Source organism: Falco punctatus, assembly GCF_963210335.1.
Source record: "Falco punctatus genome assembly, chromosome: 1".
Taxonomy (NCBI): domain Eukaryota; kingdom Metazoa; phylum Chordata; class Aves; order Falconiformes; family Falconidae; genus Falco; species Falco punctatus.
The window spans coordinates 126,736,926-126,756,851 of NC_137580.1; the positions used below are offsets into that span (position 1 = coordinate 126,736,926).

The 19,926-nt window shown below is 48.2% G+C and overlaps 2 protein-coding genes across 6 annotated transcripts in view; both read right to left on the minus strand.

Moving 5' to 3' along the window:
* Window positions 1-1,328: 1,328 nt before the first annotated feature.
* Window positions 1,329-13,011, minus strand: ENDOV (endonuclease V). 4 transcript variants are annotated; one of them, XM_080398703.1, is made up of 9 exons: window positions 12,879-13,011; window positions 12,248-12,419; window positions 10,930-11,064; window positions 10,415-10,454; window positions 10,200-10,312; window positions 10,021-10,089; window positions 9,240-9,365; window positions 2,556-2,632; window positions 1,329-1,510 (listed from the first exon to the last, which is right to left on the minus strand). In XM_080398703.1, exons 1-9 carry the CDS (start codon window positions 12,995-12,997, stop codon window positions 1,480-1,482), a joined length of 882 nt encoding a protein of 293 aa, XP_080254829.1. In that variant the 5' UTR covers window positions 12,998-13,011; the 3' UTR covers window positions 1,329-1,479. The 4 variants fall into 4 exon arrangements, with proteins under 4 accessions (XP_080254829.1, XP_080254827.1, XP_080254826.1 ...); XM_080398701.1 differs by lacking the exon at window positions 12,879-13,011 and having other exon boundaries at window positions 1,329-1,507; window positions 12,248-12,860; XM_080398700.1 differs by lacking the exon at window positions 12,879-13,011 and having other exon boundaries at window positions 12,248-12,858.
* A 6-nt stretch (window positions 13,012-13,017) lies between these two features.
* The window catches only part of RNF213 (ring finger protein 213), a 55,397-nt gene continuing 48,488 nt past the window's right edge, over window positions 13,018-19,926 (minus strand). For both annotated transcript variants that reach the window (XM_080398382.1, XM_080398383.1), the window contains 11 exons: window positions 19,054-19,148; window positions 18,241-18,492; window positions 17,797-17,929; window positions 17,010-17,093; window positions 16,453-16,633; window positions 16,127-16,328; window positions 15,902-15,979; window positions 15,398-15,595; window positions 14,490-14,579; window positions 14,204-14,382; window positions 13,018-13,678 (listed from right to left, as the gene is read on the minus strand). In XM_080398382.1, the coding sequence (XP_080254508.1) occupies window positions 13,525-13,678; window positions 14,204-14,382; window positions 14,490-14,579; window positions 15,398-15,595; window positions 15,902-15,979; window positions 16,127-16,328; window positions 16,453-16,633; window positions 17,010-17,093; window positions 17,797-17,929; window positions 18,241-18,492; window positions 19,054-19,148 (1,646 nt within the window). In that variant the 3' untranslated portion in view covers window positions 13,018-13,524. The remainder of the gene's footprint in view (window positions 13,679-14,203; window positions 14,383-14,489; window positions 14,580-15,397; window positions 15,596-15,901; window positions 15,980-16,126; window positions 16,329-16,452; window positions 16,634-17,009; window positions 17,094-17,796; window positions 17,930-18,240; window positions 18,493-19,053; window positions 19,149-19,926) is intronic.

The window sequence follows — 19,926 nt, forward strand, 5'->3', positions numbered from 1 at the left end:
ACCAAGGTAGCTGCAAGAAAGGAGCACAAAAGCTGTGAGAGAAATTTATGCAAAAGTGCTTGGCAGCATTTAAAACAGACCACAGGAGTCCTGACCCTGAGCACCTCTCTCCAACCCCAGGAAAACATCCCTTCTCCTCTTCAGGCTAAAAATCTCACACAGCCATGGTTTTTGAAATCAATATGCCAGAGTTTTGGCTGTGTTCAAGATCTCTTGTATCTGCTCCTGTTGTGCTTTGGAAATAGCCAGGAATGACCTCCCAAACAGAACCAGGAACCCACACCTTTGGAGGAAAAGCTTTAGCCCTGCAAATTGGACAAGACTTGCTGTATTGATTCAGGGATAGAAACTGTTTGTTCTGTACTCTGCTGCTGAAGCAAAGCTTCACAAATGGCTTAATCAATGGGTGTTGGTCCAAGCGTACTGGGCACAGAGAGCTTCTTCCTGACCTAACACGAGTGCTCCCAGTCCACTCAGCCTTCAAAACCTCAAGCCTGGGATCTGTGGATTGTATTGATTGTACTGATTTGTATATTAGGAAGGACCTCCCTCCCCATTCCCCTTGATGGGAAATTCTCCTTTCCCCTGAGATGATCCTTCCTTCAGGAAGAGCTGGTCTGCACTGAGCCCCCTGCCTCCCTCACTGCACAGGGCGTGACAGCAACACTGAGCGAGTCCAGGTACCATAATGCTCTTCCATCCAAGCTGTGCTTCAGCGGCAATGCAGAGCAAGTCCCCACCAAGACCAGCAATGGGAGAGCACCACATGCCCAGCGCAGCTAGTGACCCGAGGGCTGGCAGCCACTGCTTGCCACCAAGGCAGCAGGCACACAGAAGCCACTGGCACCAAAGAGACAGAAAGCTTCTCAGGTTCTGGAGCTCAGACCTCCGAGCCTTTTCCAAAATCCACAAGCAGACTGTTGGCTCCGTCCCCTCCCTCGTGAGTCACACGCCCACCTGAAACACAGCATCCTCTGCCCGTCTGTCAGGACCAGCCGGAGCTGCGCACTGGGCTTCTGTGGATGTGAGCACAGGCTGCAGGGGCTGGGTGGAAGCTGTTCCAAAACTGATGAGAAGGGAAGTCTCTGTGCCACAGAGGTGTGGTGGGAGCCAAAGGCCAGCTCTACAGTTTGTAGCTATGTTAAGTGCGTCAGCATCTCTTTGTACATCACCTCCTGCAACTGCCCAAGTACTCAAGAAAGTCATTGCAAACTTAAAAGTACATCTTTGCTTACACAAACATTTTTACAACATTCAAAAATCAGCCCTGAGAAGTACACTCCAAACATTATCCTTGAACAGAAGCTGCTCTGCCAGCCCACCAGAACTGCGCACAGTGGCTGGTGCTGTCCTGACTGACACGGGCTTGCACTACTCTCCCCTGGGGGGGCACTTGGCTGTTGCATTCGACAGATCCACAGTCTCGGTGGAGGAGAAGATCCAGTGAAAAGGAGCCCTGCACCTTCTTCTGGCATCAGACTAATCATCCAATTCAGCTTCTTTTTTTCTGCTAGAAACAAAGACAAGGAAGGGTCACAGACTTAAAAAAACCAAAACCAACAGCAGAAACCAAGAAGAGCAAATAACTATGTGACTTGGTAAGGGGCTCAGATATGCAGGTTATGAGATATATATGGCCGTAAATGGATAAGTTTGGGTTTTCTGTTGCACTGACCCCCAAACTTGCTAGCCTTTGTGTGAGCTTTAGCATCTGCCATGGCAGGAAGGTATCAGAGATGAAGCTCTAGCACAAATGGGGCACACTCAGTCTGGCACTGCACAGGGGTACCCCCATGGCCTGGCCACGCTGTGCAACTGCCACTGCAAGAGCAGAGAAAACCCCTTCTGCTTCTGGCTGAATGACTCAAAGAACAGAGGAGCTGAGCAGAGCATGGTAAGTTGCACTATCCAGGTGTCCTAAGGAATCTGTAAGAGCTGCCTTCAATCTTTCTGGTCCATCAGGACCCTCAGAGCAGAGTGGGCTTTTTTGTTCATCCCCAAGCAGCTCTTCCAGCAGGACTATCTAGTATCTGTCCAGCCTGGTACTGGTGTGGGTCTGGGGGAACCCTACAACAGACTATGAACTATGCTGAAACGGCAGCAGAGCAACACCACATGGAACTCCTACGCCTCGGTGGACTTGCTACGGATTTAAACCGACAAACAGAGCAGTCTCTGGTCTACATTATGTAAAAGTGGGGGTGTCTGACCCTCCCCTTGCTTTCTGGGGGCAGGAACCAGCTCCCTGCAAGATATTTCTGTTCACCCTCATGCCACACCTGTAGGCGTTAGTGCTTTGCTTATCGCAGGCACTGGAAACAGACCAAATCCCCAGCGACCTTCCCCAGCCTAGGACACAGTGCTCTGTGGAAGAAACGTGTGAAGTACCATGGCTACAATCACCAGAAATCACCCTTTATGGAGGCAGCATATGTCCTGATGTCACTTGAGCTCACCTTGTTACCCCGTCTGTCCACTTAATGCCATTACTGAAGATCATTACATGAGCAGATCCCCTTTGGAGAGGCAGCTGCTTGGGCTGCCCACACACCTACCTCTCGGGCCCAGAAGATACGACCTCCAGCGGTGAACACAGCTGCTTCCGAATATACTCCCTTGATCTAATATCAGCCTGGAATTAAGGAGAAAAATGAGTGAAAATGGATTGATCAGCCTGCTTGGTACCTCCCCTTTGTTATCTCCGTATGCCCCTGCATGCCCTGATGTCAGTACATCACAAACAGCTTTTGTATGACTGTGTAGCAAAAAGGAACCTGCACGCTTCTTTCCTTGTTTGGTTTCTGTGCCTCACTGCGTGCTGCTTGGGAGAACGAAGGCTTAAAAAGAAGAAATAAGAGGGTTGTGGACCAGCCATACTGGAGTACAGTCCCTTTCAGAAGCAGAAATGACATTCGCTGAACCCTTGCTGTCTGCCCCTTCATTTCTCACAGGAGTAAGCAGGTGAGGCAGCGGGCACAGACAGTTCCTGCCAGCTGCTGCCTAAGGTCTGCTCAGCCCTGACCTACCCCAAACACAGCAGGATGAACAGCCAAAGCAGGACCTAGACTGGGCTTCCTCGACAAGTGCCGGCTGCAGCTGAGTGCATCACCCTTCACCAAGGGTTCCTATGGGACCCAGAGGATGACCTCGCACAGGCTTCCAGCACACACAGCAGGGCAGTGAGCCTTCTGGCAAGCACTGACCCAGCTAGAATCCCTTACCTTACACCTACACTGCACAATAGCTCCTAAGATGCCCTCCTCATCGTCCAGGGAAGTGACAGTAAGGATTTCCAGAGGCTTAGTAAGCAAAGGGAGAGTTTCACTGGCAAAGGGAGAGTTGCTGTGGTGATGGGCTGCTTCTCCATTGTGCCTTATCTCTACACTGCAACCCCTTTGAAGAACCCTGCAGCAGAGCCAGGCTGGAGGAGACCTGGAAGTCTGAGAGTGATCTAGTGCTTTCATCCTTTGAACCAACCCAAATGAGTTCTTCCACACGCAGGCAGGTCCAAATGCAGTGCAGGAAAATGTAACGAGCAGCTAAGCTCCTTCACCAGCAACAGCTCATCACTATTTGATGAAAGACAGATGTGTTAGAAATTTGAGGGCAAGGTAACTCTTCCCTCAAGAGGAGACATTCCAAGAACTGCTGGTCCACCACCCTCACTCCATAAAGGGATCACATGCCATGATTACATGCAGGTCTCCGTAACGCTGAGGAGCTCCTGTGCATCAGCAAAATGCTCACAGGTAAAGACGCCTAAAAAAAATGACTCCCCTTGAGCCCAGGACTCTGTCCACTCTTCTATTTCTTGTGATGTTCTTCAATGCTTTTGCTCAAAGCTACCAAAATCCTTCAGCATATAATGATGCACAAAAGCAGTACATCCCCTGGTACCCCAAAAGTTGTTGGGTGTGCCAAAACCATATGGTTGTGAGCGCAGATCTCTGCAGCACTGCAAGGCAGTTTAGCATGAGACAGTGGCTCATAGATCCCTCCTCAACAGGTGGGGAACTGCTGGAGTATTTTATTGACAAGTCCCAGAGCAGCAGAATGCCCCAGAAACTGCTGCAATAACCTTCACTGTATACTCAGTGAAACAGAAGCTGTGTCCCAGGACTACGCTAACAGGGACTCCCACTGGCACTGCAAGCAGGTGCAGGCTGCAGTCTGGCTCACAGCACTCCAAGATCATCCATGGTCTTTATACCTGTGACACTGTGATGTTCCCAAAGGATTAACTTTTCTGGTCACTAATCAGCTGAGAAACAGGACTCTGCCCTCCACAGGAAACTGTAAATGGAGAGGGGGAACACTGAGAAGGCTGTGAAGAGTTTGGGAATCTGGTGATCCAGCAGGCAAGTTCTCAAGAGCACATGGGATGAAATGAGAGAAGCTGGCCTTGCCCATTCCTGTACCCATCCCTTTCCTTCCTCTGTTCCAGCAGTTCTATGATGCAGCAACAGATGGAGAACCACACCACGCGTCTGCTGCATATCCTTTTCCCTAGGCAAGAGCCTGGCTCATCCTGCCTATGTGCCTGATGAGCTGGCTGTGTGATGGTAATTACGCAGCTAAAGCAGGTTAAAACATCCACTAAAAGCAAACAGAGACAAGACACAAGCACGTTGTTGTGGTTTAACCCCAGCTAGCAACTAAGTACCATGCAGCCGATAGCTCATTCCCCTCCACCAGTGAGATAGGGAAGAGAACTGGAAAAAGGTAAAACCCATCCTGTGAAGTTAAGAACAGTTCAGTAACTGAAATAAAGTAAAATGTAATAATAACTGTAATGAAAAAGGAGATAACAAAAAGAGAGAGAGGAATAAACCCCAAGAAAACCAAGTGATGCACAACAGTTACTCACCCCCTGCTGAGCAATGCCCAGCCGGTCCCTGAGCAGCGATCAGCAGCCCCCAGCCAATTCCCCCAGTTTATATACTGAGCTCTATGGTGTGGGATATCCCTGTGGCTGGTTCTGGTCGGCTGTCCTGGCTCTGCTCCCTCCCAGCTTCTTGTGCCCCTCCTCACTGGCAGAGCATGGGAAACTGAGAAGTCCTTGACTTGGGGTAAGCATTACTTAGCAACAACTAAAACATCGGCGTGTTATCGAAGTTATTCTCATACTAAATCCAGAACGCGGCACTGTACCAGCTACTAGGAGGAAAATTAACTCTATCCAAGCCGAAACCAGGACACACATCCTTGGCTCTATTGCAGTCCAAAGGCAAAACTGACAAGGAAGACAACAGGAGCAAATTACATGCCAGGCCATATCCATGCGCTAGGCTCTGCTTTCCAGTACCAAAACCAAAAGGAGTAACATTGAGGCTCTACAAAATTCACAATTCACTGCCCTCCTCATCTGAAACTGAGCTTGGAGCCATCACCTCATCAAAGCCATCCTCATGCAAGTGTCCAGTTCCTCCCTTCCTCTTCTGATAACACTATCCTGTGACAGGAGTCCTCCTGAGCTCACTAGGAAAATTAGATTGCTGTGTCTTAACAGCAACGCAGGACAGCATGTGGCCAGAGTGGGGCAGGAAGAAGAGCAACGGAAATCCTAAGAGCTGGAAGAAAGCGTTGCTGGACATTTACTGGATATTCTTGTCCCCCACAAGTGTTACTGTTCAGCTTTCCAGTGCTGCACCATACTCGAAGAAGACTTAGATGCTATCACAAGCATGCAGATACTGGGCTCTTGGACAACTTTTAAGAACTGGTAGTTGACTTTTACATTCCCTCAAAGTTTTTTTTTTCTTTTTTAGAAACTACCTTTCTCAAAAACACTGCTATGCTATGACATTTTAGAACAGCTGCTGTGCCCCACCTCAAATGCAGAGTGTCTCTCTCCACTTAAAAAGCAGTATGTGACCTTCCCAGCTGGAAAAGCTTCACAGCATATGATGATCATGCTAATAAAGTGGGTTAACACATCCCCAGTGACTGTCCTTGAAGCACTTGCTACTGTTATCGCTATGCTACTTCTGAAGAGTCTCTCCCGCACCTCAAGAAGCTTCCCACCACCCCTCCCATCCTCGCTGCTCCTAGTCAGACCTCTCAGGTGCAGGCTCTGCCTGCTTACCACTGGAAACGCAGCTCCACAACTGCTTAACGATTCTGCAGGCTCGAGAATGAAAAATAGTTACACAAGGTGTGGTTTGTTTGGGAGATTTTTTTCCCCTTCGCTCTATAATTGGACAGTTTCATAACTGAACTGACAAATAACTTTGATCACTCCAGGATAAGAGATTACGTGATGTATTTTATAACAAGGGAAGGAGGTTGTTCAATAGAGTCCCTATTGGGAGACCAAGGTAGCAAGAGTCACATCTTCAAACCACTTTTCTAAGGAAGAAAACCCCCACCCATGTTCTGCTGAGAGACAGCTTAACCCAGCGTATTAACCAAGAGGCTAATCAATAAGATGGATAACTGTCCCGTAATAATCCTCACAGATTGTTTCTATTTTCAGAGGGGACTAGTGCTGGCATTAGGGTCTGGAACTGTTGCTTTGCCTGTTTTATGAGGGGCAGTGGTGATCTCTGTGTACACAGCAAGCTTGCAGTTAGTGGTACATCCAAAGGGACTTAACAGTTTCAGGATATCAGTTGCTGATTTCCTTGCTGGGCAGCAGGAGCTATGCACACTGAGGAGAGGGATGATGGCTTATTTCTCAGTTCTCCTATGGGCAAGTGTTTAGTATTTCACATGAAGTGACCTGCAGAAATTCACAGCTCTGGGCAGGCCTACTTCTGTCCTTCTTGATGGGCTGAGGCAACATCAGGCTGTCCTATCAGCCACATCCTGAGCCAGCAGGAACCAGCTGGGCAAGGTGCCAGCTGGAGCTAAAAGGATCAACAATCGAGCTGGAGGCTGGTGTGCAGCCAGCCAGGAACCTGAAACAGGGAGAGAGCAGAAGAATCAGTCCCAGCGCAGTCCTTGTCAGCTGGAGAGTGCTAAAAGCTTGTGTTTCCCCGCTGTGCATGGGGATCCTGGGTGTGAGCTGGCTTGAAGCGTGGGCAAACACCTGAGAGGGGTTCTGACCTCTGCCAGAAGTAAGCAAGGGCAGCTGCTCTCAGGAGGGCTTGGTATTGTTCCAGTGCCTCTCAGTTTGAATGCTTTGCTTATTTTTCTGGGATGACAACTCCTGCCTCCTTCAAACCCTGTCTGGGCAGCTCCAAGTGACAAAATCTCTGCAGAAGAACCTCAGAATCTCACAAGCTGGCTCAGCAGAGATCACCCTCAGGCAAGCAAAATTCTCCCAGGTTGCCCTTGCACTTACATGTGATGTAAGGACTAAGTGGGATGTAAATACTGATTGCAGGTGACAACGAACTTCCCTCTGCTTTCTCTCAAAGATCCCTTCTCTCACCTGCATCACAGCCACAGTTCCTTTGGCAGCACGACCACATTGTGGGCTGAATGCAAATCAAACCATTTCTGATCACTGCCTAGATGCTGTTGCATGCCCAAGAATCACAGCATACCCTACAGAGACTGGCCAGCCATACCCCTGCGGAAGTAGAAGGTTTAAGTTCCCCCAACAGCTGCACAGCACTACACACGCTGCAGCATAATACTGCCTTCATACAAACCGTAAACACAGCCTCAAGAAGGTATGGGCAGCTGAGGTATCTTAAGAACATATTTCTAGGACTACCAGAACACACAAACTAAGAGCTCATGATCCAGAAGTCTTTCACAACACTGGGAAAGCTCTAAGCACATTACCCATCAGGTCTGCAAGCTTGTTCTGGGGACACAACATAGCAAAAAGGCCAAGTCAGCCATCTGTGGCAGAATTCTCCACAGCCTTCTACTTCCTAACTCCAGCTTTCAGAGCTCAAGAGTTGAGGCTTCCAGCACAGTCCTATGTCAGAATCCGTCATAGTTACCATACAGAGGAACTATGCCAGGGAGAAGTCCTATGGAAACGTTTAAGTGTCTTTATCTCCTGCTGTTCCTCTATCTCTATAGTAAACACACTGCCTTTTGGATTTTTATTCTCTCTTTAAGGAAAGTGACAACCATTCAATCCATCACTCTAAATAAAGGTCGCAGTCAGAGAACTGGAAGAGTCTCAGAACACAAGCACTGGAGATAGCCTGAAATGAAATGAGGGTGATGAAAAGCTCCAAGACACCTTTTTGTTTCCAAAGGGAGTGCTTTTCCCCCTTCCTTTGAACATGCCAAAATGCACAGCTAGCTCAGAGCTCTGCAGAGGCATCTGTCCCTTGCTGGAAGAGATTACATAAGAAGATCTATCAGCCTACTCCCGTCTGGCAGGCAGTGGTTTATGAGATCAGAAACTCCAGTTCTGGTATGGACACTTCAAGGTTTGTTTTGCTCTTAAGGTGTTAGATTTTTGTCTGGTCTATAACCACAGACTCCAGACTCTGTTTCCAGAAAACGCTGCAGTACCAATGAGAAGCTGCTGTGTGCAGAGACTGTAACGGCCCTCAGCAGGATCACCTCAGTGCTGCGCCGAGGAGCTGCAGAGCAAAGGTGGCCAGACACCTGACAAGCAGGCAGTGCAGCAAAGTGAACGGTGTGTTCCAGGGCAACGTTACCGACATGGGTATCTGAGCAGGCTCTGCTCCCTGGGCAGTCGCTGGGTCTGGCCTGCCTGAGCCACCAACAGCAGGGTGACCCTGAGAGAAGGGAAGCACTTGTCAGGCCAGAAGTCCCAGAGGCTTTACACTTCTCCGGATCCTTTCCTCAAGCCCCGTTGTGATTTAATCAGTCTGAAACTGAGCCTTTTGTGGCAGCTGGGCTCACTGACGGTGATCCAGTGCTGTCACCTACTGGCTGGCTGCCGCCCAGAGCTGCAGCTCTTACAGAGTGCAGTAGCAGGGAAAAGCCCAGAGGAGCAGCACTGCAGTCTGTGCTAGGCTCAAAGTGCCCAGGAAAACTGCATTTCCAGCTCCCGTGTATTAACACCAGCATCACAAAAGTTGCCTGCAGAGAGGAACCAAGAAATCAGGCAGGCTGGGTCGGCAGTAAGGGCTGCGTGTGCTTCTGGGCACTGTGTCATAAGAACAAGCAAGAAAGAAGGAAGGACCTGTAAATGACACCACAGCAGGCTGGGGAAAACAGGCCAGCAAGAAGGGTGCCAGTTGCAGAACACCAGTTGGAGTCAGTAGAAAACTGAGGCTCCAAAATATCACCACAGGCTTGGCAATCACAGCCCCCTCCACTGCCTGCCTTCCCCTTCCTCAGCTCCCTTGCTTTTGTACCTGACGGATGGGCTCCGGGATCCGGTACCTGCAGCAGGACTTGACCAGGCGCACAGCTGTCTCCAGGCACACCTTGTGACCCACAGAGATATAAAGTGGCTTAGAGCTGTTGTAGCTACGCAGGACCTGTGCGTTCAGAAACAAGAAAAATCAAATACTTAAGAGGCTTATTTTAACAAATACAGAGCGGCAGATGAATTATAAGCTAGGCAGTTGCCTTCAGAAGGTGGGATGGTGGCTCCATATTTGGCAACCCCCAGGCTTCTTGAACCTCTTCTACTTCCCAGTATCTCCTCATAGGGACTGTTTGCCCTTACAGACCACTGTGGCCCCTCCTAAAATGCCTCACACTGCTCTGGGAAGCAGAGAGACTTGCTAATACGGCCTATGTTGAAGTAACACCAGACGCAGGGACTTTCGTACACCTGCCCCTTTCCTGTGCAGCACACTTCTGAGCCAGCTGCTCCCATACTGCATCCTGGCAAGCTGCTACAGAACTGGCACCTCTCCTTGACTGCAGTTCATGAACGGGGGTGCTGGAGCACAGCACCTCAGATGCCATAGCCATGAACGTGAACGTATCCAACACCTGAACTGCCAACTCCTTCTACAAATGTCTGAGCTCACAGAAAGGGGAAAGCAGCATTACCAGACACCTGTTCACACCGAACTAACATCACTGAGACAGTCCCACTTTAGAGACAACATTCTCCAGTGCTCTCAGCTACAAAAAGCTGGAAGACTTGATGGCCAAGCAAATAGGAAACTTCCCACAGCTTACCATGCCCAGGACTCTCCCTGATGTGCCTGTCAGTGGGAATGTATCTCCTCCCCTCTGCAGGGAACGAATCTAGGGATAAACACATGCAAGATCAGTTTGTTAGGAAGTACTTACATCCCAAGAGAACTGGGACAGCCACATATTAAAGAGTGGAAAGAAAGTTCCCAGCCTGGCCTAACCTGCTCTCTGTGCAGCTCATTCCTGACCACGCCATCCACATGCAGGAGGTTCTTGGCCACTCCAATGCACGGTAGATCTGTCAGGACTCCAAGGTGACAGGCCACACCAAATCCTGCCAACAAGAAGTCACTGTAACTGCAGGACACTAGAGAACAGGAATCTCAAGCAGCAGTACAGGGACCCTGGAGGCCAGGGTTCTCCAGTAAAGTCCTACCTCTTGGATGGAGCAGGCCATTCCCATCTACAAGTACCACCTAAAAAAAAAAAAAAAAGAAAAAAACCAACTTTTTTTCCTGTGCACTGAGAGCCACTCCAATAAGCAAAGAGTGATGCTGGCCCTGTGAGGAAGTCTCTCTCAGTTCTTTTACTCCTCTCTGTAAGTGTCTTCCTGTAGTGTCTACAGCCGACTAAATCACAGTCACAGAATCATTTAGGTTGGAAAATACCTTTATGATCAGCAATGTGAGCTCTTAGCGGTTGGCAGCGCTTTTCATTGGTGCTGCAGGCAGAATGGGACTCCCATGGTCAAGGCCTGGCTGTTCTGGGCTCAGTATCCCTGCTCCCTCAGGAAAGGGCAATAGATGCCTCAACACAACTCTGACACCGCACTTTCTGCTCTGCCAGTGGAAAACAGCCATATACCACAGTCTCAGGAGAGAGAAGAACCCCTTTCAGCAGCACCCTGTACCCTCGTGACATCTCAACTTGGGACAAAGAAATACGTCACACCTGAGGTCTGAGCTTGGGCTCCTCCTGCTGAAGTCTCTGAACAGCTTCTACCAGGAAAGGGACCTCTCGGAAGGCCAAGAATCCTGCCACGTACGGGGCGCTCACAGCCACCATCCGGCAATCCTCATACAGCACCTGGGAGCAGTAAGACAGCGCAGAGACAGTGACCCTCAGGACTTTGCTGGTTAGATCCTGACTGTTTCAGAGGCATCTCCTCTGGTTTATATCCCTTATTCTCATCTTTTTTTAAAATACTCTGCTTCTGGATCTCTCCCACAAAGCCAAGGCCACCGGGTTGTGTCAGTCTCTCACTCAGAGAAGTGGATGGATAATGGACTTGCTGACAGAAGAGGGCTGGACATCACCTATCATACCCTGCCTGAGAGTGAAGTCTTTGAAACAAAATTAGAGCAGCTATTCTAACAGACAGTGGGGGCACCTCAGAGTTCACCTAGTCAGAGCACTATCAAAGGGTGTCTGTTTCTGTGCAGGGATAGGCCAAAAGACACTCTGTAAGACAGGACCAATAAAAAAAAAAACCCAAACAATCATGCAGGACAAGTCAAGAATCAAGGCAGGATTTTAAATTCAGTTCATAAAAATCCCAGCAGCCAGTATCAAACTTTATTTCTCTGCTTGTTATAGATTTTACAGTGAAAGACAATTTTTATATCATTTTGAAAGCTGGGAAAGAGACCAAAAATCTTTATTAATTCAAGTAAAATGACTGTTGGATGTGAGATCCTCAGCAGTTTTGAAAAGGCTTTTTACATGTTACATCCCATATTATTAGCTGATTCCTAGCAAGAACTCCCAAACAAGGCATCTGCTGTTTGAGTGCTACAAATGCTTTCATTTCCTCTCAATCAGCACTGAATAACAACGGTCCATTTTGTCTCCTTCTGGGTAGTGGGTGAGACTGATTATTTCCAACACATACCTAAACCAGCTAAAGCCTTTTGTGCCTGACCACAGACTACATCTCATCACGGTATTTTTTGATTTACCAACTAAACTGAACGCATACTAAAGCTATCTCTCCGCACCTTGTAAATTCCCAGTAATCCTACAAAACTCTTGCAATTAGGAGCAATTTGCATCACATCTTTCTTAATTTCTCTCCAAATCCTTAAACGTATTTTTTACTCTGTTCATTTTTCTTGCCAACAGTTGGAGGCTTTGTTGAACATACATGCGATAACTTACTGATATCCTGCAAGGCAGAGGCACAACAGGTAACAGCCTCTGTGTAAGTGTTCTATAAAAACTGTTATTGCACACCTGGACGGAAGGGGTGAAACTGTTCCCGTGCTGTTACCTCAAGAGCTGGGTAGCTGAGAACCACCAGGGAGGCGCAGGCGCTGGTGTCATCTCCTTTGATATAAGATAAGTCCACACCTCCCACTCTCTCCAGTCCTGTAAAACGTGAATCTTTTTGCCACTCCTCAGTGTCCTCCTCTACCACGCTGGTTTTCAACCGTGCCTGCTCTCTAGTGAAAGACCAGAGAGCCACCGTGAGGAGGGTGCCCGTCCTCCCCAGCTCCAGGCCCAGCACCGCGGCCTGGCACCATCCCTGCCCCCATGGCCCCAACCGCGGGGGCAGAACACCGGGGGGCTCTTCCCAACAGACCCCAGGGCTTGTGGGGACAGAGGAACCCCTCTGCTGCCTCTGGGGGATGCAACTGCCCTCGCTCTGTGCGTGTCGCCTCATGAGGGCCGTGGGGCGGCAGGGTAGGGGGCCGCGGGGTGAAGGGGGCCGTGGGGCGGCAGGGCACCCCGGGCCTGCCCCGGTAGCAGAAGGGCAGGGGACCCCGCCGCGGCGGGCCCGATCCCCAGAGGACGCGACGGGGGACCCCCGCGGCCTCCCGCAGCAGGCCCAGGCCGGAGGCGCGGGCCGACCCCGCGCACGGTTGCCATGGCCACCGCGCATGCGCAGGCCGCGCCGTTACCGTTCCCAGCGGCGGAGCGTGGCGGGCGGCGGCGGCTCGGCCATGGCGGCGAGCGGAAGGCCCCGCGGCCGCGCCCCCCCAGGAACGCAGGCGGCGAACGGCCGTTCCGGGCGCGGCATGGAACGAGGCGGGACGAGACTCGAGAAACAGCTTTATTAGGAAACACCTGCCGGGCGGCGGGAGCGAGAGCCCGGGGAGAGCCTCGGCCCTTTGCCAGCTCGGCCCCGATTCCGCAGCGGTGCTGAGCCCCCGGCGACGGGACAGCGGGGCCCCGCAGCAGCAGCCAGGCCGAGGAGCCTGGCAGAGACAAGCAGTGGCAAAAAAAAAAAAAAAAAAAGTCTTTCCCAGGATCACAGAATGATGCTTTTTTTTAAAAAAAAAAATCCTTCATCTTTTTCAGGCAGTTTTTTTCCAAAGTCTCTGCCTTGCCTTCTGTTCCTCCACCATCCTTCCACTGCATGAATGCACCCAGACTCTGCCTCATGCTGTTGGTACTGGAGTCGGTAAAAACACAGCCCAAAACAAACACCAAACCCCCAAAAAACAGCTCGCCCAGGTTCCAGAGTTGCCCCAAGACCCTCTGTTTGTGGCACAAAGGCCCTGGGCCGCGGCAGTGGGGGGTGGGGGCGGGGGTCGTAGGCCCACCCTAGACCTCCCAGCGCTCCCTTTTGAAGAGCGCAGCTGCTCGCCATGTAGCAGTAGCATGAGAGAGAAGAATCTCATCTGGGAACAGCTCCTGCAGCTCTGTAGCTAACTCAGAGTCTTTTTCGTCAAGGTAAGGAATAAGTGATTCCTTCAGGCTAGAAAACAGAGCAAAAGTGGTATTAATAGATATTGTACCGCAAACTACAATTGCCACATAATATTTTGTACACTAATATTAAGTACAGAGTTTTAACACGTGTCTCTTGTAATAAGAAAGATTATACAGCCAGTCAGATTTAGAGAAAGGCTAAAGGACCCAGAAATGGGAGGCTGCAGGTCAGAACCAAGCTGTTAGGGCCAAGCTGTGCGCATGGAAAGCCAAGTGTCCTCATCTGAGCAGCTCCAGAAGTGCTCGCATTTATCTTTAGCGCCCATGAACAGCAGCTCCTGGTATATTCCAGCAGTGTTCCTAAAATAACTTGTGTAAGATTAAGAGTTATACGTGCCAGAAACAGGCAGTGTGTCTTGGAACTAGCTGCATATTCTTAGTGTTGATGATTCTGCTTTGTGTCAATCATGACAGTCATTTGCCAAGGGAACAGTTTCCATCACAAGCATTTTCAGAGACAGAAAAGCTCAAGTTAATAACAACTGTGTTTGGTTTGGGCTGCATAACTTACCTCCACGTGGGTCTTAATTCATCCACATCTTTGACACGTCTCAGCTTCAAGATTATAATTTCATGGAGCTCCTGCAGGAAGGTTTCCAGCCTTGTGTGGATAAGGAAGGTGTTGAGGAGCTTGGCCATCTCTGGGGTGAGCTCAGCTTTGTAGACTGTACTGACATCTACAAAAGGATCCTAAAAATGCAGTGAGGGGAAAAACAACCAACCATACACATCTGAGCAACTTCATTTTGAGAAGAGGAAACAGCTGATTAGGCACTTAAGTCATCAGTGCACCTTACCCTTTTGAGGCGCAGAAGCTGCTCAGATTTGCGTGTAGAGAGAAGTTGCCATAGTGCTATGTTGTGCTTTAGGTGACATCGTCTGAAAGCCTGAAAGAAAAACAGATATATGGAGTGAACCTGGATGTAAGGGATGTATTTAGGAACCTGTCCACACCCTGCCCTGCCCATGCAGGTCAAAACTGCAGCGTAATGCAAGCACAAAGAGTTCAGCAGGGAGCTCACCGAGCCCTTTTAACCTGGGTGGAGAAGCAATACCGAATTCTTTCTCTTCCTTATTTTGCCTTCAATAATCCATCCTTTTGGTATCACGAAAGGGAGTGGGAAAGTGATAGGGCTATGTCACACATGCTTGTTATAATGCAGTGCCTTTGCTGCCACTGGTACAGGACCTCTTTTCACACATCATTAGGAGATAAAACCTTCCCCCCATCACCACTTCTGAGAGGTAAAGGGATATTTTCAATCCTGCTCAGCACCAGGCAAGCCAGTGTCACTGAAAGCTGACTCATAATTGAAAGTTCTCCCTTTTCGGAGTTTTAGCACTGCAACTAGTTATGCTGACACTCAACTGAGAATTATCCTTCCTGGTGCTGACAGAAGAGCCTGGATCCACAGAGAAGAGTTTCACCTTCCACACTCACCCTGCGCCTGACTTTTCTCTGTTGGGTTTTGCAAGAACCTATTGAGTATCACAAGCCATTAGATGCTCCACCTTGCAAACGCTGGTTGCAGGGGAAGGGAAAATTGTTTCCCCCTCACCACTGAATACGGTGGAGAGAGAATTCTATCACATATATTTTTCAAGCTGAACTAATGCTGAGCTTGGAGATCAGACTGGCTGGATTTAGTACAAACCAGTGTAGACTTTACCCTGTAAGAACAAGAGCTTTGCTCTCAGGACTCACCTGCAGTACATGAGGGTTCGTCTGATCACCCATCTGCAGAACATTTTCAATGTAGTCAGTCAGAAGCATTTCAGCATTCTCTCCAGCCATGGACAGGAATCCCAAGGTAATTTCAGTAACAGACAGAGCATCACAGACATCACTGTAGGACTGTAGTTCCCCGGTGATCATGTTCATCACAGAACTGGGGAGAGCACTCTGAAAACCAAAGCCAAAGTAGTTGCTAGTATTAGTCTAGAGCCAGTCCTTATTGCTGCTCAATTTGCTAAAGTCGTAGAAGATGGCAGAGCCCCTGATTTAGGAAACCGAAAGTATTTAACTATATCCCTTTCCTCATTAAATCCTGACTGACAAAAGGCAAGTTTGTATTTATTTAAGGCATGCTGGGAGATTAGCAGACGAGCCTTCAGATGAACAAGGCAAGTGACAGAACACAAACCCAGTGTTTCTCAGGATTGCCAGGGGTCACATGCTTGCCCCGTTTCCTCCAATGCAGAAACTCACCTGGTCCAGCTTATTCCTGACATCATTAAACAGCTGTTCATAATTGCGATCATGCCTGTACACAAGGGTAGGTATTCCCTGTCAGGAGGGAAACGCATGGTTGTAAAGCTTTGGTAACATCGCTTACCCTGCTGCAGTGCATGCCTAGCTGCAGTAACCTCTGCAGGGCTCCAGCACCAGCCAAGAAGCTGTCTACAGAACACACAGCTAGCTGCCTTGTCCTACCGTTAGGGTGATGAGCGGTTTCCCCTGCAGGAACTTGCTGATGACTTGCTGCTGGATCCTCTCCAGATCAAAGTCCTGCAACGTCTCCCCTCCCTTCTCCATGCTGTACTGGCAGTTGGACAAGATCAGAGGGATCAGGTCTCTATCAACTTCATAGCTGATCAAGTGCAGGTCAGCCACTTCTGATGGACTGATCAAGTACCTGCAGAACAGAAAAGAGCCTCTACTTAGAACGAGGAGCCTTTATGAAGGAGGGAAAGCTGATTGCATGGTAGCAGGTCGTACAACAGAGCCCCCAGAAACGCCTAGCTGGAATAGCAACATACCTATCGTCTTCCTCGACGAGTTTGTTCACCGAGTGGACAAAGTCATTGTGCAGACCAATGAGGTAACTGGCTAAGGCTGTGGAACAGAGACCCAGCCCCTGTCGACGTGGCAGAAGGACCTCAAGCTTGATATCCAGGGTCAGGTCAGCATCACAGTAGCCTTTAGGAAGCTTAATTTCCCCTGAAATAAAAGGCAGAGAAGACTGCCTGAGGTGGCCCGCCTAAAGCTAGCCCATGATGACCAAGCCTCTCTTGAGCTGACACAGGTCAGGAGAAAGTATAGAACCTGAGAGAAAAGCAGTGCTCTTTCCATTACATATAAGCACTAAAGGGAGCAAGTTCAGGTGAGAATACTATAAGAGGGAAACAAATTCTTCTGTTTGCACCTAGATCTTAAACCTTTAATGGCCAAGGTCAGTTCTGAGGATATGCCTCAGCATCACTTACGGGAGGAATGTGAACTATCAAAGAGGAGTAGCAGAGGAGCGTGGTCTGGCAACTGGCAAGCCCTCGCTTCCATCACTCTTGAAACAATGCTGGCAAAGAAAGCTACTCACCGTTGGTGTCCAGCGAGCCTCTCAGCTTGTTCCAAACAGACAGAAACACATTCACTCTCCTCTGTAACAGGTCCCTCATCACATCTGAGGAATAACAGAAAGACAAATCCTTGAAACACCTTTCATTGGCAACACCGTGATTCTCTGTAATACAAGAATTCTGAAAGCACACCACTGAACTCTAGGCAACGGCTCAAAGAGATCCAAAGAGACTAAACAGACATTAAATACCATTAGGTATCAAACTGAGTCATTTGCTCTGTTTCTTTGTATTCTTCCACTATTGACTACTGTTGGCCCAGGTGACAAGGCTAGATGGATCCTCAGTCTGATTCTGCATAACCTTTAAGTACTTCTCTGTAAGTACTTAAAAAAGTAAGTAATTGTACTTAAGTGCAATTGAAGGAGTTGCCACAAAATGCCCACGTGCTGCTCATGAATGGAAGGGAAGGACATCTATTCCACCTTTTAGGCAGGCCCTGATCTAGGGCAGAGCTTGAAAATTCAATGTACCCACTGCTGCGATGAGGGATTTAACTTGCCTATCTCTGAGCAGAGCTCCCAGCCCTTGTGAGCAATCTTCCTGTGCTTAAATGATCTTTAAAGTCACCTGATGACTTTTCCAAGCATAACTCAAGGGTTAAGGTCTCCAATCATTTGGATGGGAGTTAAAAGGAAAATATGAGGGCTTAAGATTGTAAGATCAAGAGAAGTTTTCACCTTTGTTTTCAACTGGACTATCCAGCACTTTTTGTTTCACTAATTACAGTTTTGGCAGTCTTCTCACCTGAGGGGCATTCGTTGAGGAAGTCTCTGATTGAGCAGTGTTTGACATCAGCGGTGTTCTGAAATTGCCTCACCAAATCTCTCTGCAGAGCCAAAATCTCTGGTAGGAATTTAACCAGCCTCAATTCTGTTTCCTGGAAGAGGAGAAGAGGAAAGGGGGTCTACGAGTAAGGTTGTTGTTGGACAAACCATTTTTGAATACTTTTATGAAATTACTTTTTAAATGTTTAAAAGAAAAAATATTTTACACATGCAGTTCTCAAGATTATAGGAAGTTATGAGGACAAGGACACTGTATAATCCAGCAGTGGTTTAGTCCTGGGCAACTGGCCTGAGCAGGGTTGGACCAGACTACCTGCAGAGTTCCCTTCCAACCTCAACCAGACTGTGATTCTGCAAACTGATCTCTGAACGTCGTGGTCCCTCACCCCTCTGTCACACTCACCTTCTGCAGAAACTTCCAAAGGAGAGGGACATTGTCCTTTGCGTTCTTTTGCTGGACTACATGGCCCAAGTTCTCCACCGAAACCCTCTTTCGGCAGCTCCACATCTTGGAATGATGTATGTGACTGTCCCTTGGCAGCTGGGACAGGAAAGCGACTGGGTCGCCATACACTATTTTCACTATTGGATTGGAAGAAATTCTCTCATCCTTTTGTATTTGTCTATTTATTTTCAGAAGTTTCTTATCCAAATCCTGCATTAAAAAAAAAAAATGGTATCAGAATTGGCAGTGTCCTGCCATGTTGAACCTCCACTAGAGTCTATTTCCCTTACACTATGATGACCAATTGACACAAGCATGTCAAAGCAGAAGATGAACTCCTAGAAAAGGCATATAAAACATACTGCAAGACAGCTGTTTATACCATAAAGTTCTCCAGTTCATGCAACTCACAGGTCTTCCATTCTTGAGATTATGTATATGGTGGTGGGTGCCAGGGAAGGCAGATAGTTGTTCCAAATTAATCCTCACTTGGACAAATACATTCAACTGAGCTGAGACACTTCTGCTCTTCCAGGTATACAAAATCATCATAGCACAACTCTAGTCTCAGATACTCGTTTCCACAGACAGAATAAAGTTGGTTGACCCTTACAAATTGAAGTGAACCTGCAGTGGTGTCATAGATGGCTTGGCTTTAGGAATAGCTGGGAGAAAAGTGTGGCACAGATACTCTACAGCAGGTCAGATTTCCAAGTTAGTCAACTTTGAACTGCACACAGCAGCTGAAATTTTATACAGCAAGTTTCTCACCTCCAATTCAGGAACAATAATTGTGTTTGCAACATCTTTTTCCCAGTTGTTTCTCTTCTCCTTGGTGGAGAGCACATCATCAAACTGAACTGGCCCTGCAACAGCAATATTTAGACTCTTACATCTGCAATATTTCAGCTAAAAGAAAGCACAGATTCTCCAAGTTTCCAGATGTGACATCCTTGCAAGTTAGCATGACGAGGCAAGACCATTTACAGAGATCCTAGAAGCTGGATGAGCACATCCTGGTCTAGCTGGAGAGTGTCATTCAAAACAGCACACAGTGATTGCAGGTTTTCAGAAGCTTCAGTCCAGTCACTCATTTGAATTATGTGGACATTTGTACAAGTCAGTCATAATCCCAGAGAGGTTACACAAGTTGTCCAAGGTCAGAGCATGATCAGTGGCAGATCAAAGAACAGCACTTGGAATCCTGATTTGTGCTGTTACACACTAAAAATACGGCTATTACATATAAATCCCTCTATGACGATGACTCATCAACTTCAACTCCAGATTCTACTGTGAACCATACTCTGCCATCCCTCTTCTACCAAATAGCTTCTTGGTAGTCATTCAGAGGGCAGTATAGTATATATACATACACAGCATGAGCTACCTCTGCTGTGAGCTGAAAGCTCTGTCAACATTTCATGAGGTTATTTATTCAGTAATTCCTTTCCAGAATTATACACCAAACCCTGCAAACTCAAATACTTGACCAAAAGAGAAGTAAACAGCCAAAAATTCTTCACCCCCTACAGTAAGAAACAACCCTTAGACTTATGGATCTTCCTCATCAGCTCAGCTGCTTCTTGTTAGAAACAGCCTGTTAGCAAAGGTAAATGAGGGCTGCCCTTAAAATGCTGATAT

What these genes read in the sequence shown, in the direction of transcription:
- ENDOV (XM_080398701.1), bottom strand. Translation starts at nt 12,859, where the DNA reads ATGCGCGGTGGCCATGGCAACCGTGCGCGGGGTCGGCCCGCGCCTCCG. An exon ending in TGGCCTGCTCCATCCAAGAG is followed by an intron (nt 10,313 to 10,414) that starts GTAGGACTTTAC and finishes TCTTGTTGGCAG; the next exon opens with GATTTGGTGTGGCCTGTCAC. An exon ending in CAGGGAGAGTCCTGGGCATG is followed by an intron (nt 9,366 to 10,020) that starts GTAAGCTGTGGG and finishes CTGAACGCACAG; the next exon opens with GTCCTGCGTAGCTACAACAG.